General features: G+C 40.6%; 1 protein-coding gene across 21 annotated transcripts in view; it reads right to left on the bottom strand.

Moving 5' to 3' along the window:
- ICA1 (islet cell autoantigen 1) overlaps positions 1-26,525 on the bottom strand; it is a 153,447-nt gene that overhangs the window by 98,202 nt on the left and 28,720 nt on the right. For all 21 annotated transcript variants that reach the window (XM_064575224.1, XM_064575222.1, XM_064575226.1 and 18 more), the window contains 2 exons: positions 23,463-23,586; positions 18,756-18,954 (listed from right to left, as the gene is read on the bottom strand). In XM_064575224.1, the coding sequence (XP_064431294.1) occupies positions 18,756-18,954; positions 23,463-23,586 (323 nt within the window). The remainder of the gene's footprint in view (positions 1-18,755; positions 18,955-23,462; positions 23,587-26,525) is intronic.

Below are 26,525 nucleotides of genomic sequence, written 5' to 3'. Positions count from 1 at the left end.
ACCTTAATTCTACATTGTTTTCCCCCAATCCATGCTTGTTCTCCACTCCCTCCTCACCCATTTCCTAGTATACTTTCAAAAATACAACAAAATAACCATTTAAAAACACAAATCTGGTCATTTTACTTCTTTTTTTATAGCTTCTCAGTGTACTTGAACTTAAATTCTGAGACCTTTACCCATTCTACAAGTCCTCCATGACGTGGCTCCTACCCTTCACTGACTGTGCTCCCACAACCTAGGTCTCTTTCCTCCCAGCCCTTTCCCATCCCAGGACTTTCACATACTCTGTTACTTCCACACAGAGCTCATCCTTGAAACTTGGTTGTCACTACTGCATCCTCAAGCTCTAAGCTAAAATCAGTGACCCTACGCAGAGCTCTCCTTTTCCTGCCTAAACGAGGTTCCATCCACATACTCCCATCGCACACTATAATTTTCTTTCACAGATTATTTCACAATTTTGAGTTATGTTTTCCTCAGTATGAAATAGTTATTGCACGTCTATCTCTATCTCTCTATTAGTTCCATGAGGGCAGAGATCATGCCTGTTCTCAGCACTGTATCCCTGGTGCTGCACACAGTAGGGGCTCAAAACATTTGTTAAATGAGTGAATGCTAACACTTAATGGCACCTGTGAATTGAAGTACTGCTCTTCTTCTTCCATTATTACAATAGGTTGAATAACAATATTAATGGGAGCTTGTTAAGAATAAGGTAGCTAGTTTGTCCAATTTATATAAAATAGCACCTAGTAATGAGATGGTCAGAGAGCCAGGAAATGCCTGGGGGAATGCTACATGTTGGTATCTACACACTTATATCTATCACTTGCATTAATCTAGGATTTGTTTTCTTTAAATTGCTGTCTCCCATTAAGCTGTGTGCCCTCAAGGTTGCCTAACAACATGCATGCTCAATGGGAGGAAACTGACACATGCTTGGAGAATGAGTTACACCGAGTTGAGGATGGAAACTTCCAAAGCACCAGAAGCAGAACACAGAGAAACCCCAGGATTGTTTTGGAACAATGAAGAAAATGCAGAAAACAGGCCAAATGCCATGGGATACAGAGGTGCCCACTGGTGAGGAGAGCTGCTGGATTAAAGCATCCACTACAAATGTAGCTCACTGCTTACAGCTGTGGTTTAATCATGTAAAGACAGGCAGAAAAATGCTGGAAGCAGCTGCATTGCTGGTTCTGAGGGTGCATGTGTGTTCTCACACTCCCGGTTGTGCGTCCTCGTTCTCTTGTCCCCCCCCACACACACACACACACTTCTCCAACACCTGGTAGTGCCTCTAGGTTTCCCATACAAAGGTAGTTACCATAATGCTGTTTTTCCTTGTTCTCTTCCCCCCAATTAAGCAGAACCTTAGAATGCAGAAGTAACTTTAAGCTTCTTTCCTGCTATTTCCCAGGCAGAAAGCCTGACTGGTAAATGCAGTCTTGTAACCAGCTCTCAACCAAGTCATGCTCTGGCTGAAAGGGGCACTCCATCTGGAGTCAGCCAGGAAAGTGTGTGTGCAAGTTCTATCCAGCTCTCCAATGGGACCATGTGTAAATCACATTCCGGGAGCCTCTACTTTCCTCCTTGTGATGTCTCTCTCATGGCATGGGAGCTATGACTTATAAAATGAAAGATGAAAAAAATGGGACACTCTGAGTGTGAGTAGTTATTATTAGAGACCATTCCCTCCTCTGGCTTATGAATTTTAATTTGAATACAAATACATTTAGTTTAGAATAAAGTGGCAAGTTCACCCAATTTAGATGGGATTTCATGTCCTCTCATGAAGTTCTGAAGGGACAGGAATCTAAGGAAAATGCCATACATGGACAATAGTATTCATCTGAATACCAAGCAACCAAGCATGGTCTCTCTCACAGTTGTATGCCTTATCCCCCCAACTAAACTGTAAAATCGAGGAGGGAACTATTTTATATATCTGTTTTATTCTCCATAGTATCCAACACAACAGGCCCATTCAATAACTGGGTCACTGAAGCCACTGAAGGAAGATCAAAGAATGGAAAGGAAGCCTAGAGTTTCTATTAACAGTCAACTTATCTTTGAAGTGAGTGCTCTTTTTGCAAATTTAACTTTTTGCTCCTAAACCAAAGCAAAATGGTAAAAAAAAAAAAACCCCAAACCCACAAATATTGCCATAGAGAAGGCAAACATCTTGGAATTCACATCTCCTTTTAAAAATCTGTTTCTTTCCTTGATCAACATTCCCATTAATTTTCCAGTTTCTGTTCATCACAGAAGGGTCAGTCTACCTCTCTGGGAACCTCTTTCTAGGAGACTCAGGGGAACCAGAATCCTGACCAGTGTTTCAAGGAAAAACTCTGCCTTTATAGAAGGCACAATGTAAGATGTGAAAAGGACAAGGCAGATCTTGCTTACTCAATTTGCAGGAAGATGATGAGGAACAGCAAGGTTGTAAAGTGCTTTCGAAAACAAGAATTATTCTCTAAGTGACAAGGTCTTCTCAATTAATGCACAAACAGGCATATAAAAATGCTTGACAGAATACAAAAGGAACAAGATTTTTGACTGAAGCAGAGGGTAAAAATTAATAAAAGGTACCAAAGGGAGTCACCAAGCATAGTCTCATTTAAGTTCCTCAAAAGGTATATTGGGTCTCTAGAGGAAGCATGCACATTTCATTACTAAGATAGAAACAACACAGTCAGGTAAGGTTGATAGCGCCCTTACCTCTTTGGTTAAAAGCAAAAGGCTTCCCAGATCTCTTCACCAGATGCAACTGTCATGTGGACAGATACACACTTACATCTGAAGAGGACACAACAAGATCATCCATTGGTTCCTGCATCTAAAACATCCAAATGAGTCTACCTCTTACTGCTTTAAAATCTATAGAAACGGGAGGATGTTTTCAGCTCCCTTAGGACTCTTCCCACATTAATAGTTATTCCTTTAGGATCTCTACTGCCAAGTAGTGCTGCAATCTGGTCTGATTATAGAACCTTAAACTGGAGTGTGGGCTAGCACTGGATGGACAGAGTGGGCAAGGTCACAGGGAGCATGGTTAACAGATAAGCACAGCAGATCCTTGAGCAGAGATACAGCATGACAAGACCATCAAGACCATTAGAGAAGGTACTATTTAGTATGAGTCTATATGCAGTGGGCAGGGGGAGGGAAGAGGAATATGAAAAGGGCAGGAAAGACAGGGGGAATCATATCTGTTAAGAGGTCTTTCATTAAAGCCCCAGGTGATGAAAATCCAAGACTGGTGTCGCTGCATGAGACGCAGAGAAAGGGATCAAGGCAAGGGGCATTCTGAAGGAAGTCTCAGTGGGCTAAATATCATAGCTGACTGGATAAAGGGAATGAGAGTAAGGAAGGTGTCAGGTTTTGAGTCTGGAGTCTAGGAGACAGTAGGGCCATCAAAAAAGCCAGGAAAATTGTAAAAACAAAAGGCTTATCTGAGGAGACCAGACATGGAGAGAAGGCAATGTCATGTCAAGTGGATTGCAAACTGTAAAGAGACTTATGGGGTCCTATTATCTTAAGTGAGAAGTCAGGCTTAATGGATGAGATCCAGTGATCAATGCACCTGTGACAACTTACTAGGTCCATTACAGAATGTGAGGATAGTGAAAGAGGACAGAGGATCTGATGACGATTTTTGAGGGCTGCCCTGCTAGTCAGCTTGAGAAAGAAAAGGTACCTATTAGTGAAATGAAGGGAAGGAGAAAGGAAATTTTCCAGAAGCAGCAGAATGGTGAATAGCTGAGAAATCACTTCCTCCCTATTCCCGGGACTTTGGGCATAGCTCACAGCACTGGTGTTATCATGTATGTGTCTGCCTCTCTTCCAGCATGGAGGGACACACTAAAGGTAGAATATAGTCTTCCTCACTACCTGCTTGGGCGTTTGCAAGGGGATTGCCTCTCAAGCCTGTCTCTCCTCCAAACAGGATCAGCTGCATCCAAGTAAAGCAGTGCAACTGATGAGGGAGGGTGGAATTTAGCTCCCCAGGATCTCCTTGGGCTCTTGGGGTGTGGAGAGGAAGAAATCCAGAAGATCTCACCTGACTTGTGGAAGGAAGAGGAAGGTGGCTGACGGTGCAGGCTGGTGAGCTTGCCAGGGAGTGGCCCTGGGTTAAAGGCCAAACTGGAGTCTAAGGTAGTCTGAGTTGCCATTAGGGTGATTTCATCCAGGGAAGGTGGCTGAAGCTCCTAGAACGTTGTCAGAGCTGAGAAAGAGACCAGGGCTTATCCTAGCCGCAGGCTTCAGGGACATACCATGCAAGCACAGACTGGCCATATTGCAGCAAAGACAAGGAAAGGAGCCAGGGGAGTCAGGGTGTCTTCAAGAATGCCGTCCTCCCTGCCCACCTCCAGGACATAGTCAGCCCAATGCCCTCCTGCGGAGAAGCAGGACGGAATTCTGAAAGAGCGTCCCAAAGAGACTACTTAAACTAGTGCTAGTAGGAAGACACATTTTTAATAGATTCAGCATTTAAACTGAACCAAGGGAGAATATTTAATCTCCTTTAACCGACAAGTCTAGAAGCCCCCACCATGCGTGCTCATAAAGAAAACAATTCTGGTCTAGAAAATAAGGATATATGTATGTAGAGGTGATCTGAGTACATTTACGACCCCTTCCCATCTGGTCCACATTTTGTGTGACAATGAGTAAGTTATTTAACCTCTTCAAGCTTCAAAATCCTCATCTGTCAAGAAGGGATCATGATACCCATCCTTTGAAGAATTTTAATGAGTTTGTTTATGTAAAATGCTGGCACAAGAGAAATCTTTAATAATGTATTTACTAATTTTGTTATCATTTCTACTATCACGTTCAACTTCAAAGTTTCATTTGTCTTATTCAAGAATGGCTGAACATTTGTCAAGAAATGCCAAAGTACTATATTCCTGGCATTCTTCATTTATGATTTCACAGCCTCTCATCCATCCCCGCAAGAACAGAAATGTCATTCTGCAACAAATGAGAAGTACTGTTTTCATACCATCCCTGACTCTTTCTCAACATCTTGGTACTCACTACAGAAAGTACCTCAAAGCCAGGACATTATTTATGAATAATGTAGCCATAACAAGCCACAGAGTACAACAACGGCAGTGTTGCAGGACCTGGTGGTGAAGCCTTCTCCATCTTAGGCTGATCTAGTCCTAAGCACATGGACCACTGATGGGCAGTAGACAAACTACACGAACCAGGAAGGATGCAGGAGGGTGGGGGGAGGCAGGATTTATTTGTAATGTGGCAGTCATTTTTTAACATGCGTATCAGGACACTAACAGTGCCAGATTGCTCCTGGAAAATTCCCTGTGTTGAACATACGTGAATTAATTCTCAGAATTATTTGCTGTGTGCCCACAAAGCAGTATGATCTTGAGTAATCAATTCTAGATATTAACTAATCTGAGGCTCCATTCTAGCTTTTTCAAGTTTTCTGAGTCAGCCTGGAGAACACTAAGGAGGGTTTAGTGGAAACAGGAAAAAAGATTTAATTAGCAAGATTAATACTGATTGTAGAGGAGCAAAGTAAGTATATTTGGGTGTCTCCCAAATCTCCAGGCTCTAGGGTTTAAGAAAACATATATGGTGATTACCAAAAAGCACAATAATGCTTAATATAGTAGGACCCCTGGGGCAATCAAGTGGTTTCATTTAACTGACTTTTCCATATAATTCAAATGTACTCTATTTTTTAAAAACTTTAAAAATGAGAAATCTTTGTCCATTAAACACTCGTCCTTTTGAGTATCTATCTTGTTAGAGAAAAATCACCTTTTTTGATGGATTAGTCATCACTGTGAGCATCAGCTATCCCACAGTGGTGTTCTGGGAAAATATGTCTTAAGATGTGGTCAAGGGATTCCCCAGCAAGGGAATCACCATGGAAGCTCACTGAAAATCAGATCCCTGGGCCCTACCCCAGGCTTCCTGAATCAGGATCCTCAGGTGGAATCCAGGATTCTCCATGTCCAACTTGCTTCTCAGAGGATTTTCATACTCAACATGAACCAAAGAGGCCCTAACTCAGGGTTGGTTGTATGTGTGTCCTTCAAGGGAAACATCACAGAGGACTGTTGTCTATCTGTGCCTATTTGCTGTAGGGCCTCTCTGTCGGTTCCTTTCTTCTCAGGAGTCAAAGTCTTTCCATATTGCACTGGCTTTAAACCTACAAGCCAATATGCACAAGATCCTTGGACAGAGTGCTGGCCTTTGTGATGTTTATTTTCCATCTATGAGCCTTATACCATTCATTTGGACGTGGGATTCTGAGCTTAAAGTATCCTGCTGTGGGATTTAGGCACCTGACCCCAAGGAACCCATGCTGAACACCAGCACTTAGAAAAGTGCTAAATGCTGAATGTAGAAATGTGACTAGATGTTCAGAAGACAGACTGACCAGCTGGCCTAGTGAGAAGAAAGAAAAAAATCCAAATACTCTTTAACAGTACTAGTAAAATGGGCATTTGGGGGTCAGAGAAAATGAGAACGGAGGATGCAGAATGTTCTGGAAGATGTGGCTCCTGCTTTAATGCAAGGCTGGGTCTCCTCCACCACAAAAACCTTTTCTCCCATAGCGACTTCACTACACACAGGGATCCATTCATTGGATTAGGAAGAACTCAGGGCAGAAATGGGAGAAGCAGCACTGATTCTGGATTCAGAGGACTCGGGTTCAAATCCTGATTCAAATATGTGACCATGAGCAAGTCTGTCAGACTCTGCCTTTTCAGTTTTAGCTGTGAAACACGACAAAGAATTCACGCCCTTGCTGAACTGCTGTGTAGCTTTAATGAAGTAATGAATATGAAACAGCTTTTTAAATTGAAGAGCATTTTACAAATATTTAATCAGAAATATTCTGCATTGTGTACATATTTAAGTAGCTGCTACATCTCTCTATATGGCAGAATGCTAAGAAAAACCCTTGGCTGGGAAAAAATTCAAATATGTTAATTATCTCATATAAATAAATCGATCATATTGTTCAGTGTAGAACTTAAATATCCGCTGTGCTTTTGTACTATAAAAAAGATATCTTTAAAGTGAGCAGTATTTTGACTTTTGCACAACTTATGTTTAACATTCTATTAAAATATGTTGTTCTTGCTTTCTCAAAGGATAGGTGAAAAAATTGATCAAATCTTCATTTTATTTTCAAAACCCTCTTCCCTAACATCAGTTTCTTACTGTCTACTTTCCTTACATGATTTATTAGCTGAAATTGCAGGATAGTGGGGGAAATGGGGACATGCCAGGAGAGAAGAGAGGCAAGTAGGTCAATACTGAAAACAAGAGGTTTGCCCCAAACCTAAAATACACTAAGGATAGGAAAGAGGGAGGCTAACTTTGGAAACCATTGTCTGGCTCACATCACTACTTTTAGCTGTTGCTTTTTAAAGTAGAAAGACGTGCAAAAATTAAAAAAAAAAAAAAAGGCCGAGCTAGTTCTTTCAGCAGAGAATTAAAATTAAAAGCAGACGGAGGCCCGGGTAATAAGTACCAATAAAAGCTTGAGCTGACATAGCTTCAATTTACAAATCATTGGCTTTTCCCGGCAGGGCTTGGGGAAGGAGGGTGAGGAAGCATCGCCTACACTGTCTGGATGAGGAAGATATAGAAATCTTTAAAATTGAAGATGCTTCCAACTTTTTAAAACACTGATTTATGGTGACCATGATAAAATCTCAGTGAAACCTGAGCACACTGCAGTCTCTGGGAGCCCTGGTAGCTACAAAGCCCTTCTGCCTTCCCAGTCATACCTGATTTTGATGTGTACATTCGGTTAGTGGGAGCCCAATTCATAATGTGTGCACAGAAAGACATGTGGTTTAGCATCTGCGTGTATTTCAATTTCTTTTTAGACTTGAGCATTAGGAGGCCCTTGTAAGAGTATTAAAAATAAACGAGTAATAAATAAATACTAGGAAGCCAAAGTGGAGATTGATTTATGACAACTGATATTACTTCTCCAGAAATTTTAATGACAAAATCAGTGCTCACAGGCACATAAGGATGCTTGGTTTCATCTGTAAAACCTGGAAGGCTACCAATAAAAAGGAACTGATGAAACTGCTAAATTTAGAGTAAAGGGTTGAGAGAGAGACTGTAGTGCCAGAAAGATGTTGTCTGAGTATATTAATTAGCATGCATGAGAATTAGATGTGGACAGTGAACACACAACATGTCATTCAAGCCAGCAGAGAACCTCCAAGTTAAGAGACTCAATACCAGCCTACGTGATGCTACAACCCAACTCCAAGGACCTAACATGGGGTCCAAACCGTGGAGAGTGCTCCCGTTGAAAACAGCTGCCCGCTCCCCCTTTGATTCTTTTTTGGGAAAGGATTTTCTCTACATTCTCAATGCTGTGTATCAGAGAACTTGTTCCTTCTAGGACTGCGAGGAAATGGGAAAAGTTATCTGTTTACTTTCTCACCTTTTCCCCAAACCCTTCGGGATAAGCAAAACTCTGCTCGTTCCAGTTCTCTTAGGACCATGAAGGCTTTCAAAAGAAACATTCTCCTCTTCCTGGATTGTGGGTTTCCCTCAGGCATTTGCCTTTGATCCTTCTTCTCTTCAGTGACTTAACCACCTCACATGGCTCTCTCCCTGCGGATGGCTCTTGAAAATGACTTCAGCCTCCAAACTCTTCATCTGGCTGTTCATGTGACATCATCTTTGGAACCTGGCTTTTCATCTGTTTTTGTCAACTTAAGAATTTTCTATCCGTATTCTTTCCTTCTACCAAATATTATCTGTTCTCACTCGAATCTCATTAATTATCATTATTTTTATACATGTAACTGGAAGGATAATACATGCGTAGGGCACAAACTTTAAAAGCCCAAAAAAGGCATACGGTGCAACTCCAACCTCATTCTCATACCCCGTCTCCCATCCCCCAATCTAGTCCCCTGCCGCAGAAGCAATCACTATTGCCAGGTTCTCCTATATCTTTTTTCCCCTAATTTAAGACAAAACAAAACAAAACAAAACAAAAAAAACTGAATGGGAACAAGGCCCTAAATGTAATAAATTTTACTCTGCTAGCTTCTTTTCAGCTTCCCAGTCTATTTGAGAAATTTATTTATTTCCCATGCATTAATCTATGGGACTTTCATATGGTCCTTCTTCTCTATATGTGGGTTATTTTCCAAGTCTTTCTGCCTGGACCTCTCTCATAACATGAACTAATACCCATGAACTAAGTTTGCTTAGAAGAATGCAGAGTCCTACCTCTGAAGGCATGGGGGAGGGAGGGGCAGCTATTTAAAAGAACAAAGCAGAAAAAAAACCCATCCCTCAATTTGTTTATGTAATTAATCTATCCTGAGAAGTATCCCTTATTCCAATGTCAGCAGTCACCAGAAGAACCACAGTAAGGAATCAGCATCTAAATGACAATGGTTGTCTCAGGATCACAGCTGGGGAGTGAATTTAAATAGATGGATGGACAGATAGACGGGTAGTTGGATAGAAAGAGCCAATCAACTGTGAAGTGTTACCAAGACCTAAAATCATATTTCATTTGATGGGAACAACAGAGGCCTGATTAATGCATGTGGGAATTTCATGTCAAAGTTATACCAATGGCCTTTCAAGGGCCTGCTTCTTCTTAGGATTCCCTGAGTCCATGTGAAATTGGCCAGTGTAAGATTTTAGGACTCCTATATATGAATTTCATTCATCCTGTGTAATGATTAAGTGTGGGATAACTGTTGAATATGAAAAAGAATTTTTTCCCTTGGGATAGTTCTATTATACCTGGAATTGTCCTGAAAATTTTATGCTGGAAGAGTAAGCATACACATTTTAAAGCTGCTTTCTATTCAAGGTTTTCCGTTCACCAAAACTTACTAAAGGAGGCAAAGTGAAGCCACTGTGAGACATGTGAGTTGAAACTGGTGGAGAAACTGCACACTTTAGTGAACAGAGCCACCACGGACCAGGTCATATGCTGGATAACATGTGGGCCTCCATGGCTAATCTCCCTCTGAGATTACTATTGTGTCAGTTTTCTGAAGATCAAGTAATCATCAAATGTCTTTTTTTTTTTTAACCTCAGAACTATGAATGGAAATACCAGTTTTCTATGAACTCATTCTTGTGGTAGTTCAAACACGAAGTATAGATGGACTTAAGACTTGGATGCAAGAAGATTCTGAGTTTTACTGAGAGACAGGAAAACTGTGAAACCACTAACAGTCTGTGACCCCATCACACAGCCAATATTATTTGGATAAATTTTGTCAGAAACACTTTGTGTGGGGGAGGATTCTCAAAAAATAACCCAATAATTTAAAAAGTACTACTCAAAACCTTTCAATATCCCCTGATGACAAACTAATACAGAACACAGGTTTTTCCCAAAAGCAATTGTGATTTAGAGTTTTCTTTCTGAAATACTAATTCTCCATAGCCAATTAAAAAATCCAGTCTGATGTAAAAGTGACAATTCAGGCAACCATCAAATCATTATTTTTTCTTTCCTGTCACTGAAAAGTCTGGTTGTAAAGAAGAATGTATCTGAAGAAAATTATTTTTAACTCTAATAAAAGTAACTTACAGTACTGTAACGTTATTGGCATTCAGGAAATAGTAGATATATTGTCTCTGTTTGAAATTAAATAAAATCACACTCTATTTTGTGTACCTAAGTAAACCACCATTTTGTAAGATAAGAATAATAGCACAGTGGGATGGATCCCTAAAGTATAAACATTCAAAACCAGAGTGCTTAGCTAACCCATGAGGGCACAACTGTCTTCTTTTATACTAAATTTTTGAAGATGGTAAGAATTGCAACCAGTTTCCCAATAGCTGGGAAAGATGATATTTGAGCTGTTAACCAAAAGGAAGAGGGTAATCTGGAGGGGTAGACAGATAGGGCAGACTTGGAGACGGAAATTAGAGAGACAGTAACTAGTAGATCATACTACTTGAATACAGTGATTTTCCATTTAAGCATAATCTAAAATGACACCTTCTTTAGGAGCTACCAATGGAGACAGAAGCAGATGGAACAGTCTGCGGTTGGGCTGGGGGGGGGGAAGGAGGGAGGGTGTCACGGGCGCCAACCACTCCTCTGACCCTGCAGCCAAAAGCACAACATGATGAAACATGGAAATAAGGAATCCATCTAAGACATTCTAGCTGCTAACGCACTGAGAAGCCCTTGTTATAAAATGGGCTTATTATATGGCAGCATTTTGATCTGGAACTTGATGGTTCTACTCAGGAAAATCTTATATTTTGTATATTATCATCCACAAAATTCCAGAAACCAGGTTTGCATATGCCATCCAATACATATAAGTCTTAGGAAGAAAAGCCAGACAATTTGGCAAAAGGAAAACTATCTTGGCTGGGATCAGTTCACACTCAGATAACACACTTTTGTCCAGAGTCTACTCTGAAACTTGAGAGTTAAGTAAGCTTTTCCCTCAAACAACTGGAGAAATGCCATATGCAAAGATGTGATACCTCTCTCAAGAGAGAAGTACTTCTCCTCACTCCCCCATGGAAAAAAAATCTATTTTAAACCAAAACATTTGCTTTTATGGCATTATATAGGTTTATTTTTAAAAAACATAGCAATATTTACTATTCTCACAGAAATTAAATAATATAAATTATGAATTAGTATGTGTACACAATATCTTCTAGGATGATAAAATCAAATGACTCCTTGCTTGCAGAGCCCAGGTCTCAGTTTTATTCAACGGCGGGATTAAATTACATTCAGTAATAGAAACATTTATAAGATGCATATTATGTTTGTTTATTATGTATTTGGGGTTCAAAGGAAGGTCTTGAAGAGTTATTTCCACACCCATGTTCATAAAGTAGCATACTATTCACACTAGCCAAGTGATGGAAGTAACCTAAATGTGTCTGTTGGTGAATGAATAGATAAATAAAATGCAGTGGTATAAGCATACAATGAAATATTGTTCCTTAAAATTATTATTATTCCTTGAAAAGGAAGGACATCCTGCCACATGATACAACATGGATGAACCTTGACATTATGCTAAGTGAAATAGGATAGTCACAAAGACACATACTGCATGACTCCACATATATGAGGTATCTAAGGTAGTCAAATTCATAAAAACAGAGAGTAGACTGATAGTTACCAGAGGCTGGGGGAGAGGGAAATGGGGAGTTTCAGTTTTGCAAAATGAAAAAGTTCTGGAGATCTGTTGTACAACAATGTGAATATATTTAACACTACTGAACTGGACACTTAAAAATGGCTAAGATGGCAAATTTTATGTTTTATGTTTTATCATAATTAAACCTTTTTAAATTCTTAAAACTTCTTAACTTCAGCATGCACTAGAGGTGCCTATAAATCAGAGGCCAGCAAACTCTTTTCTGTAAAGGGGCAGAAAGTAAATATTTTGGCTTTGCAGACCACAGTCTCTGTTGTAACTACACAACTCCCCACAGTATCATGGAAGCAGCCAGAGATAATACATAAGTGAATGTGCGTGGTCATGTTACAATAAAAACTTCACTTACTAAAACAGGTGGCTGGCCCGTGGGCCAGAGGTTTCTGACCCTTGCACAAGTATTATCTAAATAAAAGATAATTAGAATCATTTTGTACAAATTTCAGTCTCCTCTACCCAAGAATTATGAGTGAAATATTCTTCTTTTCCAGAGTCTGAGATTAGAGCAACAGGATCAAGCAGACTCAATAAGACCAGCACTTACCCTGTAGTAGGAGGAAAACACTACACTAACAAAGGACAGGTTAGCTCTGTACCCCCAGTATCTACATTTCTCTACAGATGAGCTTAATGATTCCAGAGCTTAACAATTTAAAGAATATTAAAGATGTTACAACTGGAAGAGAGCTTGGTGATCATCTAGTACCTCTTTCTCCTTTAGTGAATGGGAAAACTGCAATAGGCTCACTAGACCTCTCCAAGCTGTCACAGCTGGTGTAGGCAGGGCTGGGGACAGAGGGTAGGGCCATCCCAACCCTGAGGTCATGCTCCTTCCTCTCTATTTCCAATCAGGAGCATTAGCCAGCCGGCCCCCAGGTCTGCAAGTTATCTGTTTCATGCTGCAATTCCAAATGGTCTTGACTTAACCCTGACTCTAATTTTTGCCATTCACTGAGTTCAAGGGGGAAATCAATAGACACATAGACCCCCAAAGGCCTCATCTCATGAAATTCAAAAATGAAAGCAAGGGTATAATTATGTGTTCCCTTCCCACTTGTGCCGTATGATAATGGCACGTTTTTCCTATGGCATTTAGGTAGGATAAAGAAACCACCACCCAGGGGTAGGGTTTAGCAACTTGATTTGATCTTTTTGGGGACCACAAAAAAATAGGCTCCCTAGTTAAACAGCCAAAACAAACAACAAGCACACACCAAAAACCAGCAAATGAACCTATGAAACAGACAGGTTCAAGAGTGCGTTAGCTTTACAAAAGGAACTTTCACCTCATCAAAGAACTCAAGCCAGTGCATAGGGTTTTAGCCCTAGAAGAGACAGAAAAGATAATGGGTCAAACATCCTCCCCTTTTATGTATGAATTAAAGCAGAGCCCTGGAGTCAAGGCACTGCTTAAGCAGGCTCATAGGGTTGGTCTATTGTGTTGACCCAAACCTGAAATTCTCCACGCTCACTCAACACAACTCACTGGGGGGGAGGGGGGGGGTCTCAGCCCTGCCCTTGGCACTGAACTGAAGCAGAACACCAGTGCAAGCCAGAGAGCTGGATGGCCTGGGCAAAAAGGAAAGGCTTTTAACACAGAATGAGGAGATGGCTGAGCGGTGATATTCCTGCATTACTTGGCGTCTCCAGCTCCCGTGGGACCTGCCCTCAATTGCTAAAAGAGCCTGACCTCTGACAAAGACCAATGATTTCAGCAGTAATTAATGATACTGTCAAATTAATTAACCCAAGTCTTTGTCCACAGGAAAAAAAGGAGCCTCTAACGTCAATACTGCTGTTTACTAGTCCTTGACCAAGCTCTATAAACCCAAACCTTCAGTCGAACACAGGAACACCACTGGCTGATGACCCCAATAAGGCCCCACATATTAAGCCACTGTTATTTATTAACAAACCTCTCACAGTAACATATCCTTTGATAACAGGACTTTTAGTGAGTTGACAGCTCTCCAAAATCTAACACTATTTTAAATAGACACAAGCCCAAGAATACCAGTGTGTATCATTCACATTTCCTACAATACCCTTTTAGATACCCTTATGAATTATGGTGATGAAACCCTAGACAAATGCTGTAGGATTTGATTAAGCCATTTAATAAATGGCCCTCATTAAAATGCTGGTTCCCTTGTCCTTGTCTATAAGGACTCCGACTCCTAACAAATGCCCGCATATACATTTCCATATTATCTCTTTAGAGGATTTAGAACTATTTTCTTACACCTAACGCAGCTTTTATTCCATTTAGAATAATTACCCTCCATCCCATTTCTGACTTTCAAGAAAAACAAGACAGTTAATTGACCACAGGAGGACTCTCTCAAGGGCATCAGGCTGCAAAAGCTCTTCTGTGAGCTCACAGCTTAAGCTGATGTAATCTGCTACAAGAAGCTGACTTCTATTTTTAAATCATACCCTTTTACTCTGCCTTCAAAGGGCACATATATCACATATTGCAACGGCTCATAAAATACTTCATGGCATAGTCTCCCATCCATTTCCCTCCTGGGTTGAATCACACTGTCAGGAGGGGGCTTCCAACTGCTCCTACGTCACCCAGTTCTGAGCACTGAAATTCATCCACCATTTCCTATTTCTGGTCTTTAGGAGAAGAGCTACATATGGCCACACTCTCCAGGTGTCTTGTTTATCATGGTAATTTTGACAAGGAACAGATGACTAGCAGGGTCCTTCTTGAGGGCTGGGAGCAAGCTTTTTCACCTCTTTGTACGTCCATCCCCAAATGTCGGCACTTAATCCATGCTTATTGGGGTTGCTGCTGAGAGGTGTCATCAGGCCCATGTGCTCCAAACGGTGTCAGAAAGAAAACAGATTATTTGCTTTATTTAAGTTTTTCACTCATCATTTTGGTCATGCTCACTGTGTATTATTTAAAAAGTTTTCAGCACCTTGAAAACATGATGAGAAAAGCAATGGCTGGAAGAGAAAGTACACTTGATCTTGCTATTTATACTTACTCTGCTCATTTCTAAGAAGAGTGACGAGCTCCGTAATTAAAGTGGTGCAATTACAGAGTGTGGGAGAGGGCAGAACACACACGTCCCCGGGTCCGCGTGCAGCATCATTCTCGGGCACCCAGGTCTCCCCACGTCCTCCCAGCAGCTTGGGTCCTCCCAATCCCTTCTCTACCTTGCATTCTGGGTGAGCTGGTGAGCACACAAAGACGATCATGCTCCTCCCCACCTCGACATCCTCCCACTCCCCCGGCCTTCCGGAGATGTCCTTTCTAGCCTGGCCCTGCTTACCTTGCCAGCTACCATAGTATGGTCACCCCCATTCCCACACCTGCTCTGCCTCTGTGCTCTGGTTGTAAAAACCTTCCAGGTCCTTCCAGGTGCCCTGTTTGCTTTCATCTAAAGGCCACTGTCTAAGTTTCTCCCTCAGCCTGGAACTCTGCTCAGCAGTCCCTACTCCCTCCACCCAGCTCCTTCCCACTCATCCTTTCCTGTCTCGTTCAGATGTGACTTCCTGTGGAAGCCCCTCCTAGCGACCCTGCAGCACCATGGGTCACCTCAGACAACAACACCTCATCCTATTACATCACGTTTACTTGCTCCATCCCCACGTGACTACATGTGACAGGAAGGAGGGATCCTGTCTGCTTATCTGCTACTATATCCTTGTGCGTGTGGCCCACCACGCAGGGGGGCTTCCGTATCATTTGTTGGGAGGATGAATAAATGAATGAATGCATGCTTAAGACTGCAACCAGGGGGATCTCATCTATGAGGATGAATTAGAATTCTGTCTCCTCGGAAAGTGTAAACTCCAAAGAACTGAATTTATAGCAAAATGCTACTTTAGTTCTGGATTCATCAGTTGAAACGTGAAGGTGGCAGCTGGCTCTGCCGAGGCTGAGACTCTCCCTCCCACAGTGACTCCTAAGGAGCCACCCACAGCCAGAGCCCTCTCCCAGAGGTCACAGAAATGCGTTTTGGTAACTTGTTAATGAGAGATAAATGGAGACTCTGTTTAAAATGGAATCCTGCTGGGACAAAACGCTAAAGCTTGCTCACAGTTAAACTTAATGTTATCAACTCCAAGCAAACAGCAAACTCCACAATTTAAATTCATTCCAAAGAAAGCAGCAAGCCACAAATTAATAATACTACTTCTTAACTGCAAAACCCTATGTCAATTCCAACACATCACAAGGTGAGTTGCGTGGGATCAGAATGCCCTATTGATTTGAGAAACAATGGGTCTGGAACTTGAAACTCAATGACTGGAATCTGACCATGCTCTATGAATGCTAGTCTGGCCCTGGGGTATGATAGTGAAGAGACAAATATGGTCCCTGTCCTCATGGACAGTCCTGCCTAATATAGAGGAGGATGGAGTCCTGAATATTGACTTCTTAAAAAAAAGAAGTCTTTCCCTAAATTCAAAGTACACCATGTTCAGCTATTAAATTAAATCCAGCACACATGGGATTGTAGAGTAAGGCATCTCTTCAGCTACTTCTGCATGGAAAAGGATTCTTTTAAACCATATTTTCCAAAATCAACAGATTGATGACACTAAAGAGTGGGTAATGTTTCAACATTCAAACCAAATGATGAAGGGCTTGCTTTTTATTTCATTGTTACACAGCTAGTAACCACCCTCCAAAATAAAACCAAATAAACACAGGTCTATGTGAAATTCTCCTGCCTCCCAGAATAATTGTATTTTTAAATTTTTTAAAAAGATTTATTTACTTGAGAGAGAATGCAAGCATAAGTTGGGGGAAGGGGCAGAGGGAGAGAATCTTCAAGCAGACTCCCCGCTGAGTGCAGAGCCCAAGGACAATTTGGGGCGCCATCTCATGACCCATGATATCATGACCTGAGCCGAAACCAAGAGCTAGACGCTTAACTGACTGTGCCACCCAGGTGCCCCATATTTTAATTTTTATTACATGGTACATAAAAGGTGCTCAATAAATATTTTTTGAATGAATAAATCACAGGCCAGGTATTACTAGGAAAATGTCAATTTTAGGTCAATTTCTTTTTTTTTCTCTTAAGGAAAAAATCATTCATATTTTCTAGGATTCTTTCATTTCTTTGTCTGACCTTGGGCTAGTTACTTAACATAGGTATCATTTTCTTCATCTGTAAAATTAAATCTGTGCCTTGATTATTGTGAGGCTTAAAGGAGGTAGTAGATATAAAATGATTAGCACTATTCTCTGCAGATAAGGTTTTTGTTTTGTTTTGTTTTAACTTCTCTACTCCATCCTCCTCTAACCCGCAAAAAAAGTGTCAAAGACAAACCAAATTACTGGCCTGATTAGAAAGTCAGGAAATTTCTAATGTGGCCTGGGCCTTGATTTTCTCTTTTATAGAATGAATGAGCTTTACTTTTCAGTTCAGATTTTCCATGAATTCAGAAATCTGCCTTGCTAAAAACTTAGATACTGCTACCACATTAAGGTTATCTACAATCAGAAATAAAATAAATTCTGATTTCCTTCACAGAGAGGGACTCCAAATTACAAATGAAAATAAGATTTGGCTTTTAAAAGAATTTGCATCAATCTAATAGTAGGTCAAGAATCGGTGACCCTATTCTTAAGCAACAGAAGGTCCCCTCTTTCCCCCATCCCACACGCTTCACCTCCTATGTACTAGCAGGGTTTCCCATTCACAACTCCACATGATGTACCTAAAAAGAAATCTAGGGATTTTAAGCAACATCACTAATTACAAATGGATCATTTGAAATGAGTAAGATAATTGACACAATATTATGTCAAACCTGACATTTGCTTGATTTTTTTTTTCCTTCACACCCTGAAATACAGCCAGATCAACCAAACAAAGAACTACCAAGATTGTACACAAGTCGCTGCATTTTCATAAATACTCAGTGTATGACTGCCACCTAGTGGTGGGATATATCCTTGTATGGCCAAATATCCAAACAGCTAAATGGACACAAGATAATTAAAAAACCAAGGGAACATTGTTCCTCTGCTGCTCACCAGTTATTTCAGGGAAATTTAAGAGCATACCCATCTTCTCAGCTAACTATTCAAATTTCTGAAGAGGTCTACTGCAGATGGAACATTAGTTAATCCCACAACCAAACCCCACCACTTCTCAACCACTTCACAAAACAAAGGAGTATTATTCTATTAATTTTAAAATTCATTAGCAATTAAAAAAGATTCTCCAATAGCCTGTCCTCACTTTCCAGTTTCATTTGATCTAATCTTGATCTTTAGTTATGCATGAAAAAGCATTTTAAAGTGACAACCTTACAAAAAGTGTACATTATATGAAAATCCGACTTCAATTAGAACCAGTTACTAAATCCCAGCAATTTCCAGCTGTCTCTTCTATCTTACCCTTAGAGAATTATATATCACATTAATTGGTATTCTGTCACATAAAAAGACACTGGCAATGATTAATTGCATCCTTGGTGCTTTTGAGTTATGTCTTCTTCACTAGAGTGATTCAAATCACACCTCATTACCTTCCAGCAGGTACCCCTCTTGGTAACCTTCATAAAATCTCCTACCTTCCTGAACTTCTCCATTTGCTTGTAGAGGTCTGGATCAAGCTCCTGTGACACATCCTTCATCCATAATAATGCCCCTCTGTATTCAGTCCGGCACTGCTCCATGCGATTCACCGTCAGCCAAGTGTCTGAGATGGCCCGGTGCCGAAAAGTCTCCACTTCTTGGTGAAATCGACACAAAGGATTTCTCAAGGCCAACCTAGACAAGAGGATAAAGCCATAATCTTGAAACCAAGCAGGCCAGCAGTTTGCATCCTTGACAGTTTACCAATCTTAAATTCCTGAGCCTAGAAGAGTGCCCGGAATATAGACAATGCTGCAGAAATATTTGATTGAAATGGATGAACTGATGAGTCAACCAGATTACCCATGTACTGATCCCTTAGATTACTGTTATTTAACTGGACTACTGGGAAGTATTTCCAACAGTATTGTTGGGGATAGTCCCATGCCTGAGCAAAGAGTATCTGTCTGGAGCTGGAACCAATCCTGTGTTAGTGGAGAAAGGTCAATGCACAATCATTTCCCATTTCTATTCTTGGCATCCCTGTCTCTGCTCCTCTGAAGCCTGGCCCTTTGAGGAGGGATGGACTTGTGCATGATTAGGGTCTCCCCTGCTAGGTCATTTTGGATTACTCTCCAAATGCCAGGGCAATCTGCTGCGTGCTCCAACAGTCACAGAGAATGGAGCATGAATAGAAGCATTTTTTAAAAAAGATTTTATCTATCTATTTTAGAGACAGGGGAGAGAGAGTACACGAGCCGGGGGGGGGGGGGGGGGCGGGAGGGATAGCAAGAATCTCAAGCAGACTCTGTGCTGAGTGTGGGGCCTGACATGGGGCTCAATCTCATGACCATGAGACCATGACCTGAGCCAAAATCAAGAGTCGGACACTTAACTGACTGAGCCACCCAGGTGGCCCAAACAGAAGCATTTTTTTTTTTTTAAGATTTTATTTATTTATTTGACAGAGACAGAGATAGCGAGAGCAGGAACACAAACAGTGGGAGTGGGAGAGGGAGAGCAGGCTTCCCGCCGAGGAGGGAACCCAACATGGGACTCGATCCCAGGACCCTGGGATCGTGACCTGAGCCGAAGGCAGACGCTTAACGACTGAGCCACCCAGGCGTCCCAGAAGCATTTTTAAATGGTCTAGGAAGGGAGTGAAGCACTGTGGATCTACATGTTAGGCACAGATACGGTATATGATAGATCCTTATAGAGAAACAAAACTTGAGGATCCTATACCATAAGTGAATGTATATTATACAAGGTGGATATAAAATAATTATAATGTTAGCTTTAACATACATTATTTAGCAAGAAAAAAATGTTTGAGGCTTATCAAACTTTGGATGAAATATTTATTTTGCAGGGAAGGGCAATACTGCTTCTTCCCTACCCAAAATGAATAATGTCACATGACCTATACTCTTAAAATACAGTTGTCTCCATGAGGTTGCAGCACATAGGTTCAAAACATGAAAATGAGTAATTACATTTCAATTTAAAGGCAAACTTATGAAGCTGAAGAGAACAGTAATGTTAGTGAGCTGAAGTCAGTGCTTGGCAGTTCCAACAGTACTATCAGATTATAGATGCGGGCAATAAACTGTTTAAGGAAAAAAACCCTTTTACTGTTTTCTCCTGTTTTCCTCTTTTCTGTAAAACACTGCTTATTTTAAATAGTCAGCATTTCTCTAAAAAGTTTGCTCACATCATCCTACGTAAGCGTTGCGGGTGGTTTTCAGACATATTATGGTGCCATAAAGTAAGCTTGTGCTTTATCGCCATTGGATTAAATTTAATACTCACCTTTCATCAAATTGAATGCACAGTTGTAGCAATGATTATCAAATAAGTCAGTAAAACAAATTCTGCTGTAAAGGTTTTTAAACTGGGGACTTCTATTTAAAGAGAGAAACAGCCCTCAGCTATCCCTCTAAGGATCCTGTTCATTTCTGGACTCCTCTTTCTTTTCCCTTGGATCTTACCAATTTCCCTAAACTGGCTGAAAAAGTATCTTGTGAATAAAATATTCTCGATTTCTTTGACTGTTGTAAAGTTAGAAAGAAACCTCTGAAGAGGTAATGACATGATGACAGATGTTAAGATCTTGAAGAAAAGAAAAAAGCATATAAAATCACCTCATTTTTTTCTGTAACTTGCTTCATATAAGATTAGAAAGGTGAAAACCTGTTTCCTGGTGGTACCAGGGACTGCGTCTAGACCAAGGAAAAATGCAATAACCAGAAATATCAAGCTTCAGTGGAAGACTGCTGCACATTTTCATGGATGAAGATCTACACAAAGGGAAAGATTAATAAAGTATCTACAGGTCTACTCCAAAGACATTTATCCTTTAGTAGGAAAATGTGGAAGCGACCTAAGTAATAGACAGAAGGGCTCAGGTTAAATGCATCGTGGCATGCCCTGGAATACTATGGTATAGATGTTTTTAAAAATGTATACATAGAAGCAAAATGTGTTATGGTTATTTGATCAAAAAATCAATTTGCTAAATGATCAGTAAGCACTACTATACAAAAACTGTATGGCATGATGCTGTTTATATTAAAAACATATTCTGGCATATCCCAAATTACATCCATTCAAGATCTGAAAATTTAACTTCGTGAGAGTTTTAGGTCATCCCGTACTATCTTTATGTTAGGAGGACTGGTTGGGATGTCATGTGCTTGGTCAGCAGCTGAGTGGTATGAAACCAGAGCCATCTTGCAGCAGGTCACCTTCCAAATTTTAAAGTTGTCCAAGCTGCATTAAATTATGGATATAGTGCACTTTGCTAGTTTATAGTGATGCTTTGAAGTATCATTTGCATTGTTTTTGTCGATTTCTGTTTTTGCTTGTAACCAAAGGTTAGGTTATATAAACTCAAGGTACCCTATGTGTGCTCTGGGAGATAATTTGGTACCCAACTCTGAAAGGGTGTAGTTAGAGAGTCATATTATAAAATAATTACGGGATCAGTAATGGTAACTCTTGTAGTGATTGTTTTCAGGGATTTGGCTTTGTTTCCCATAAACGGATGTAAGTTTTGGCATACTGGTAGGTATAAGAATTTTTCCCACTGAAATTAGTGATAATTATATGTTTAACATATGAGAATTTACTCTTTGAAAGACTGAGAACCAATTATCTTGGTGAGGGTGGGGTAAGTACATATGCATAGAAAATATCCATCAAGGGGTTAAAAGTGGGTCATCTCTATTAGTAAAATTTTAATTGCTTTTTAATTTTCTTTTGATTTGTCTGCATTTTAATTTTCTCTGAAACAATGCGTATTTTTTACAAGGAAAAACGATTAGATTAAAAGGTACAATTTTTTTTTTTTTTAAAGATTGTATTTCCCTATTTGACCAAGACACACCGAGAGAGGGAACACAAGCGGGAGGAGTGGGAGAGGGAGAAGCAGGCTTCCCACGGAGCAGGGAGCCCAGTGCAGGGCTGGATCCTAGGACCCTGGGATCATGACCTGAGTTGAAGGCAGATGCCTAATGACTGAGTCACCCAGGAACCCCTAAAAGGTACAATTAAAAATCATAAGCAACACTTTTCCTGGGAAATGGATACAGAACTATTGGAAATGGTATTGTTCAACTGTGAAAGTTGGCACTGTCCACAAAGTTGGGGTCCAAATGTTATTAGGCAGAACCAACACACCCAGGAGTGGGACCCTGGGAAACTGACACAGTTGGTCTCTTTCTGCTACTCCAGCTTTCTCAGGATTTCATAGGAACACCTGTGTAACAGGCTGATGTCTGCTCTTGGTCCACAGGGAAGGAAAGAAGGAGAAATTAGGAGAAGAAAATGTTGAACAATTTAAGTGAAATTTTTGTAGCCTGAACATTTTTGGAAACTACCTACAACGCCTTATTTAGGTATAATCTTGCCTAATATTAGTGAGTGACATTTTTGGGCTAGTTTGTTATTGAGGTGGGGAGGAGTAGAGAAGGAGTGTTACTTTTCTCAGGCACAAAATGCAACTATGTGCAGGGGCTCTTGCTTATTCTACACCAACCATAAAAATGAGTCATGAGAGTGTTAAAAAAAAATGTCACTCATCTGCCACAATTTCCTCTCTACCAGAGCTTCTCAAACTTTTAAATGTTCATCGAAATCAACCAGGGATCTCATTAAGATGCAGATTTGGATTCAGCAGTTGTGGGATGGGGCCTAGATTCTGCATTTCTAAAAGGCTTCTAGGGGATGCTGCTGATGTTGCTGGTCCAGGGTCTGAGCAGAATAGTTCAGGGCATCGTGAACACCACCTCTCCAAAGTTAATTGGCCCACAGAGAGCAGAGAAGGAACCCTTCCACCTGGTCTCATTAGGCTACTGCTTTAATCAGTTGCTGGTAGGGGACCAGACTGAATGCTATTAGCAATGCTAAAGGTCAAACATAAGCCTAGGCAGCACTCACAGTGATTGGTACATAACATGCTGCCTACAGACCAGGAGAAATATGGAAAAAAAAAAAAAACTTAACAATTACTGGGAGGAAAATAAATCATACATGTTATCTTAATCAGAGAGTTAAGAACAGACTAATAACTGAGAACAGAGTAGCTCCTCAGTCTCAGGCAAGAGCCTTCTAGAGAACAACAGGAGAGTCCCCTCCATGGCTGGGTGGATCCCAGATTCTTTGCCGACCCCCCAAATGGAGCCCCAGTGAAGGCCACACACCTTTGCTGGGAAGAAAAGCAGAGAGCCTTTCCTGTTGCTTGCATCATCTTTCCTGCTCTGGTTTTATCTTGGAAGCCTTGGGATCGGAGAAATTTTCCCAGTTCGTTTTCTTCTTGAGACAAGACTGATGAAGAAAAGACCAAAAGGAGCCATGAACAATAAGCATTTTTATTACAGAGCGGAGAGAGACACCACACGGTCCTCGCTCTTTTAGAGGGAAAGACGGGATGAAATTAAATCCACGTGGCAAGCTACAAGGTAAGCTCCCCCCCCCCACCATTTAACTTTCATGCTGTCCCTCCATTTACAAAAGGAAAGATCAAATTCACTTGAGTACATCTGTCAGTGTGTTTGGTGCCCTGTAATCAGAACCAGAAAATGACCTCTGCACTGAAAAGCGAGCCGATAATGTGCTGTTTCAAGCTGAAATAAAAAAGTTGGGTTTGTCGATTATGACGGTGGGAATCTTTTGTGGCTGCCTGTAATACAGAGCCGGTTTCCTCTGCTTATTCTCTCTCGCTGACTTTTTGATCTCTGCTTTCTGAGTTACATTCTACTTGATAATAAAGCAATTCCAATACCTTATTCATGATGTGGGTTTTTGGTTTGAAGTGGGAGTAGGGATTGAGGGTGGGGGGTAATCAGCTTAATGTCTTCATGGGTTTATTTTTTAGGTAGGCATCACATCCAGCATGGAGCCCAACGTGGGGCTTGAACTCATGACCCTGAGATCAAGACCTGAGCTGAGATCAAGAGTTGGAAGCTTAAGTGACTGAGCCTCCCAGGTACCCTATGCCTTCATGGGTTTTTTAAATGCAGAGCTGGGGGCGGTGGCTCAGTCCGTTAAGCGTCTGCCTTCAGCTCAGGTCATGATCTCAGGTCCTGGGATCAAGCCCCATGTTGGGGTCCCTACTCAGCGGGAAGCCTGCTTCTCCCTCTCCCACTCCCCCTGCTTGTGTTCTCTCTCTCGCTGTCTGTCAAATAAATAAATTTTCAAAAAAATTAAAAAAAAAAATGCAGAGCTGGAACCGTGAATTGGTCATGCCTAAACTTGGCTTTATTTCTAAAGACAACCTGAGATGGCCCTGTTGGTGAGCTAGTGACTGGTACATGCTTTCTGCAGATTCATTTGGCAGTAAACATGAAATGTTACAGAATTCTATGTATCTTTTAACAGTGCACTTCCACTGTTAGGAGTACATTCCAAGGAATTAGTGAAATGGGCACAAAGCTGCATATGGAAAGATAATCATAGCATCAGTATTTTTAATAGCAAAACACTCTCTTTCTCTACACTGGGGCTGATTTATAAAACTGTGTGTCTTCAAACAATGGAACAGTGGGCTCTTACACAGCCACTGGTCCCCAATCCACATTTACCAACAGCTGAGCAAAGAGTGACACTGAGTTTCCTAAATGTTTTCTTTTCTAAATACAGCATTTCTATGGACTTACTCTGAACACTATTCTTATTTCACATTTCTGTATTTATGCATTTACACATCATGTGTCTCTAAAAATGCTTTTTAAATGCTACTAGGATTCTTGTCCCTTTTCATAAACAATCCACAATTCCTTCAGAATGCATCCCATTCCTGACATAACCTCTCCAATGAGAGCATAAGCCAGGAACCACAAATCCAAAGGTGGAGGTTATACTTGCTACTGCTTCCTTATTAATTTGTGACTGTAGCTCACACTAAACATTGCAGAGGATGAATCTTTTGGGATCCATTCTTCCTGAGAAATAAATGACTACTCTCCTTTCTCTCTGTCCCTCAAGAATCAAGTTCACTACTCAAAGCTCAAAGGCTGTGAATTAGTTGACCCCCATTTCTCTGGATAGCAGCGCCCTCTCGGCATCTGATATTAGGGTGTTCATGGTTGGGTATGTGTCTGTCTATCCCACGAGACTCTAACTTTCTCAGGACAGGGACCTCATCCAACTCTGGATTCCCCAAGCTGGGCATTCAGGGCACTGTTAAGTGCTTGTAAAATTAAATTAACTATAATTTTTGCCTCATTATCCTCATCCTCCTATTTTCCCCCACCACCTCCTATCCCACTTTATTTCATTTTAAATGCTTATTTGATATTTATGCCATGATTCTATGTAGATTTAAAAAAACCATAATTATAAGTTTTGTTGTTTTTAATACCTTCTGTAACTTCTTTCTACTTACTGATATAGGACTCACTCAATTCCACAATGAATATGTCCCTATGGAGAGCAATTTCACATTTTTGTTCATAATAGCATGAGACTCCTGTCACCTTTTTTACCTTGAAGTCTCCAGTCACATACAAATGAACATATTTAGCTTAAGGCTACGAAGAAACCAATTCATTGTACCTAAATGATTATATAGTTGGTGAAATGTACTCTTTCCTAAATAAGCCCAAGTAAGTTGAAGCATTTGAAAAATTATTTTTGTTATTTTATGCACCTGAGTATTAAACTTGGGGTGGGAAACAGGTTTCCTTTTAAGAGCTGGACTCTAATTAATTGGCAGTGTTACTCAGAGAGAGGTGGAAAACATCTCAGCCTCATCAGACTCCAGCTTGGGTTACTAAGTGATGACTGTCATTTTCCGAGAAGGGATGTTCATTCCTTAATTTTAACTTTAAAATTCAAATACTGAAATTAATTTATAGAAGTTTAAAATTCAGGTGCAACACAGGTATCAGATGACTTGCCAGTTTCCACTTAAAAGGTCTAACTTAACTGGGACTTAAGAATTCAGACACACCAAAAAAAAAAACCCTATTCATTTTTAATTGCTGATTAGATTTTCAGATGTATCCTAAAAAGGGAACTAAAGAACTATAAAACCAATTAGCTTGGCAGCATTAATTCACTCAGCACAGATTTATGGATGATCTAATATGTACTAGGCACTGTTCTTACCACTGGAAATATAAAAATGGACAAGACACACAAGGTCCCTGTTTTTATGGAGCTTTTGTTTCTGTAACAGAAGACAGAAAATAAAAAATCTGTCCATCACAAACACAAAACACAAAAAGAAAAATACCAGATAGAGCAATAAAAGAAGGGGAGTG

The sequence above is a fragment of the Mirounga angustirostris genome, unplaced genomic scaffold, assembly GCF_029215605.1.
Source record: "Mirounga angustirostris isolate CCGP_5_RB_7025 unplaced genomic scaffold, mMirAng1.0.hap1 SCAF_12, whole genome shotgun sequence".
NCBI classification, from domain to species: Eukaryota; Metazoa; Chordata; class Mammalia; order Carnivora; family Phocidae; genus Mirounga; species Mirounga angustirostris.
The sequence above is the reverse complement of the archived record's forward strand: the minus strand, read 5'-3'. Positions and strand labels throughout refer to the sequence as shown.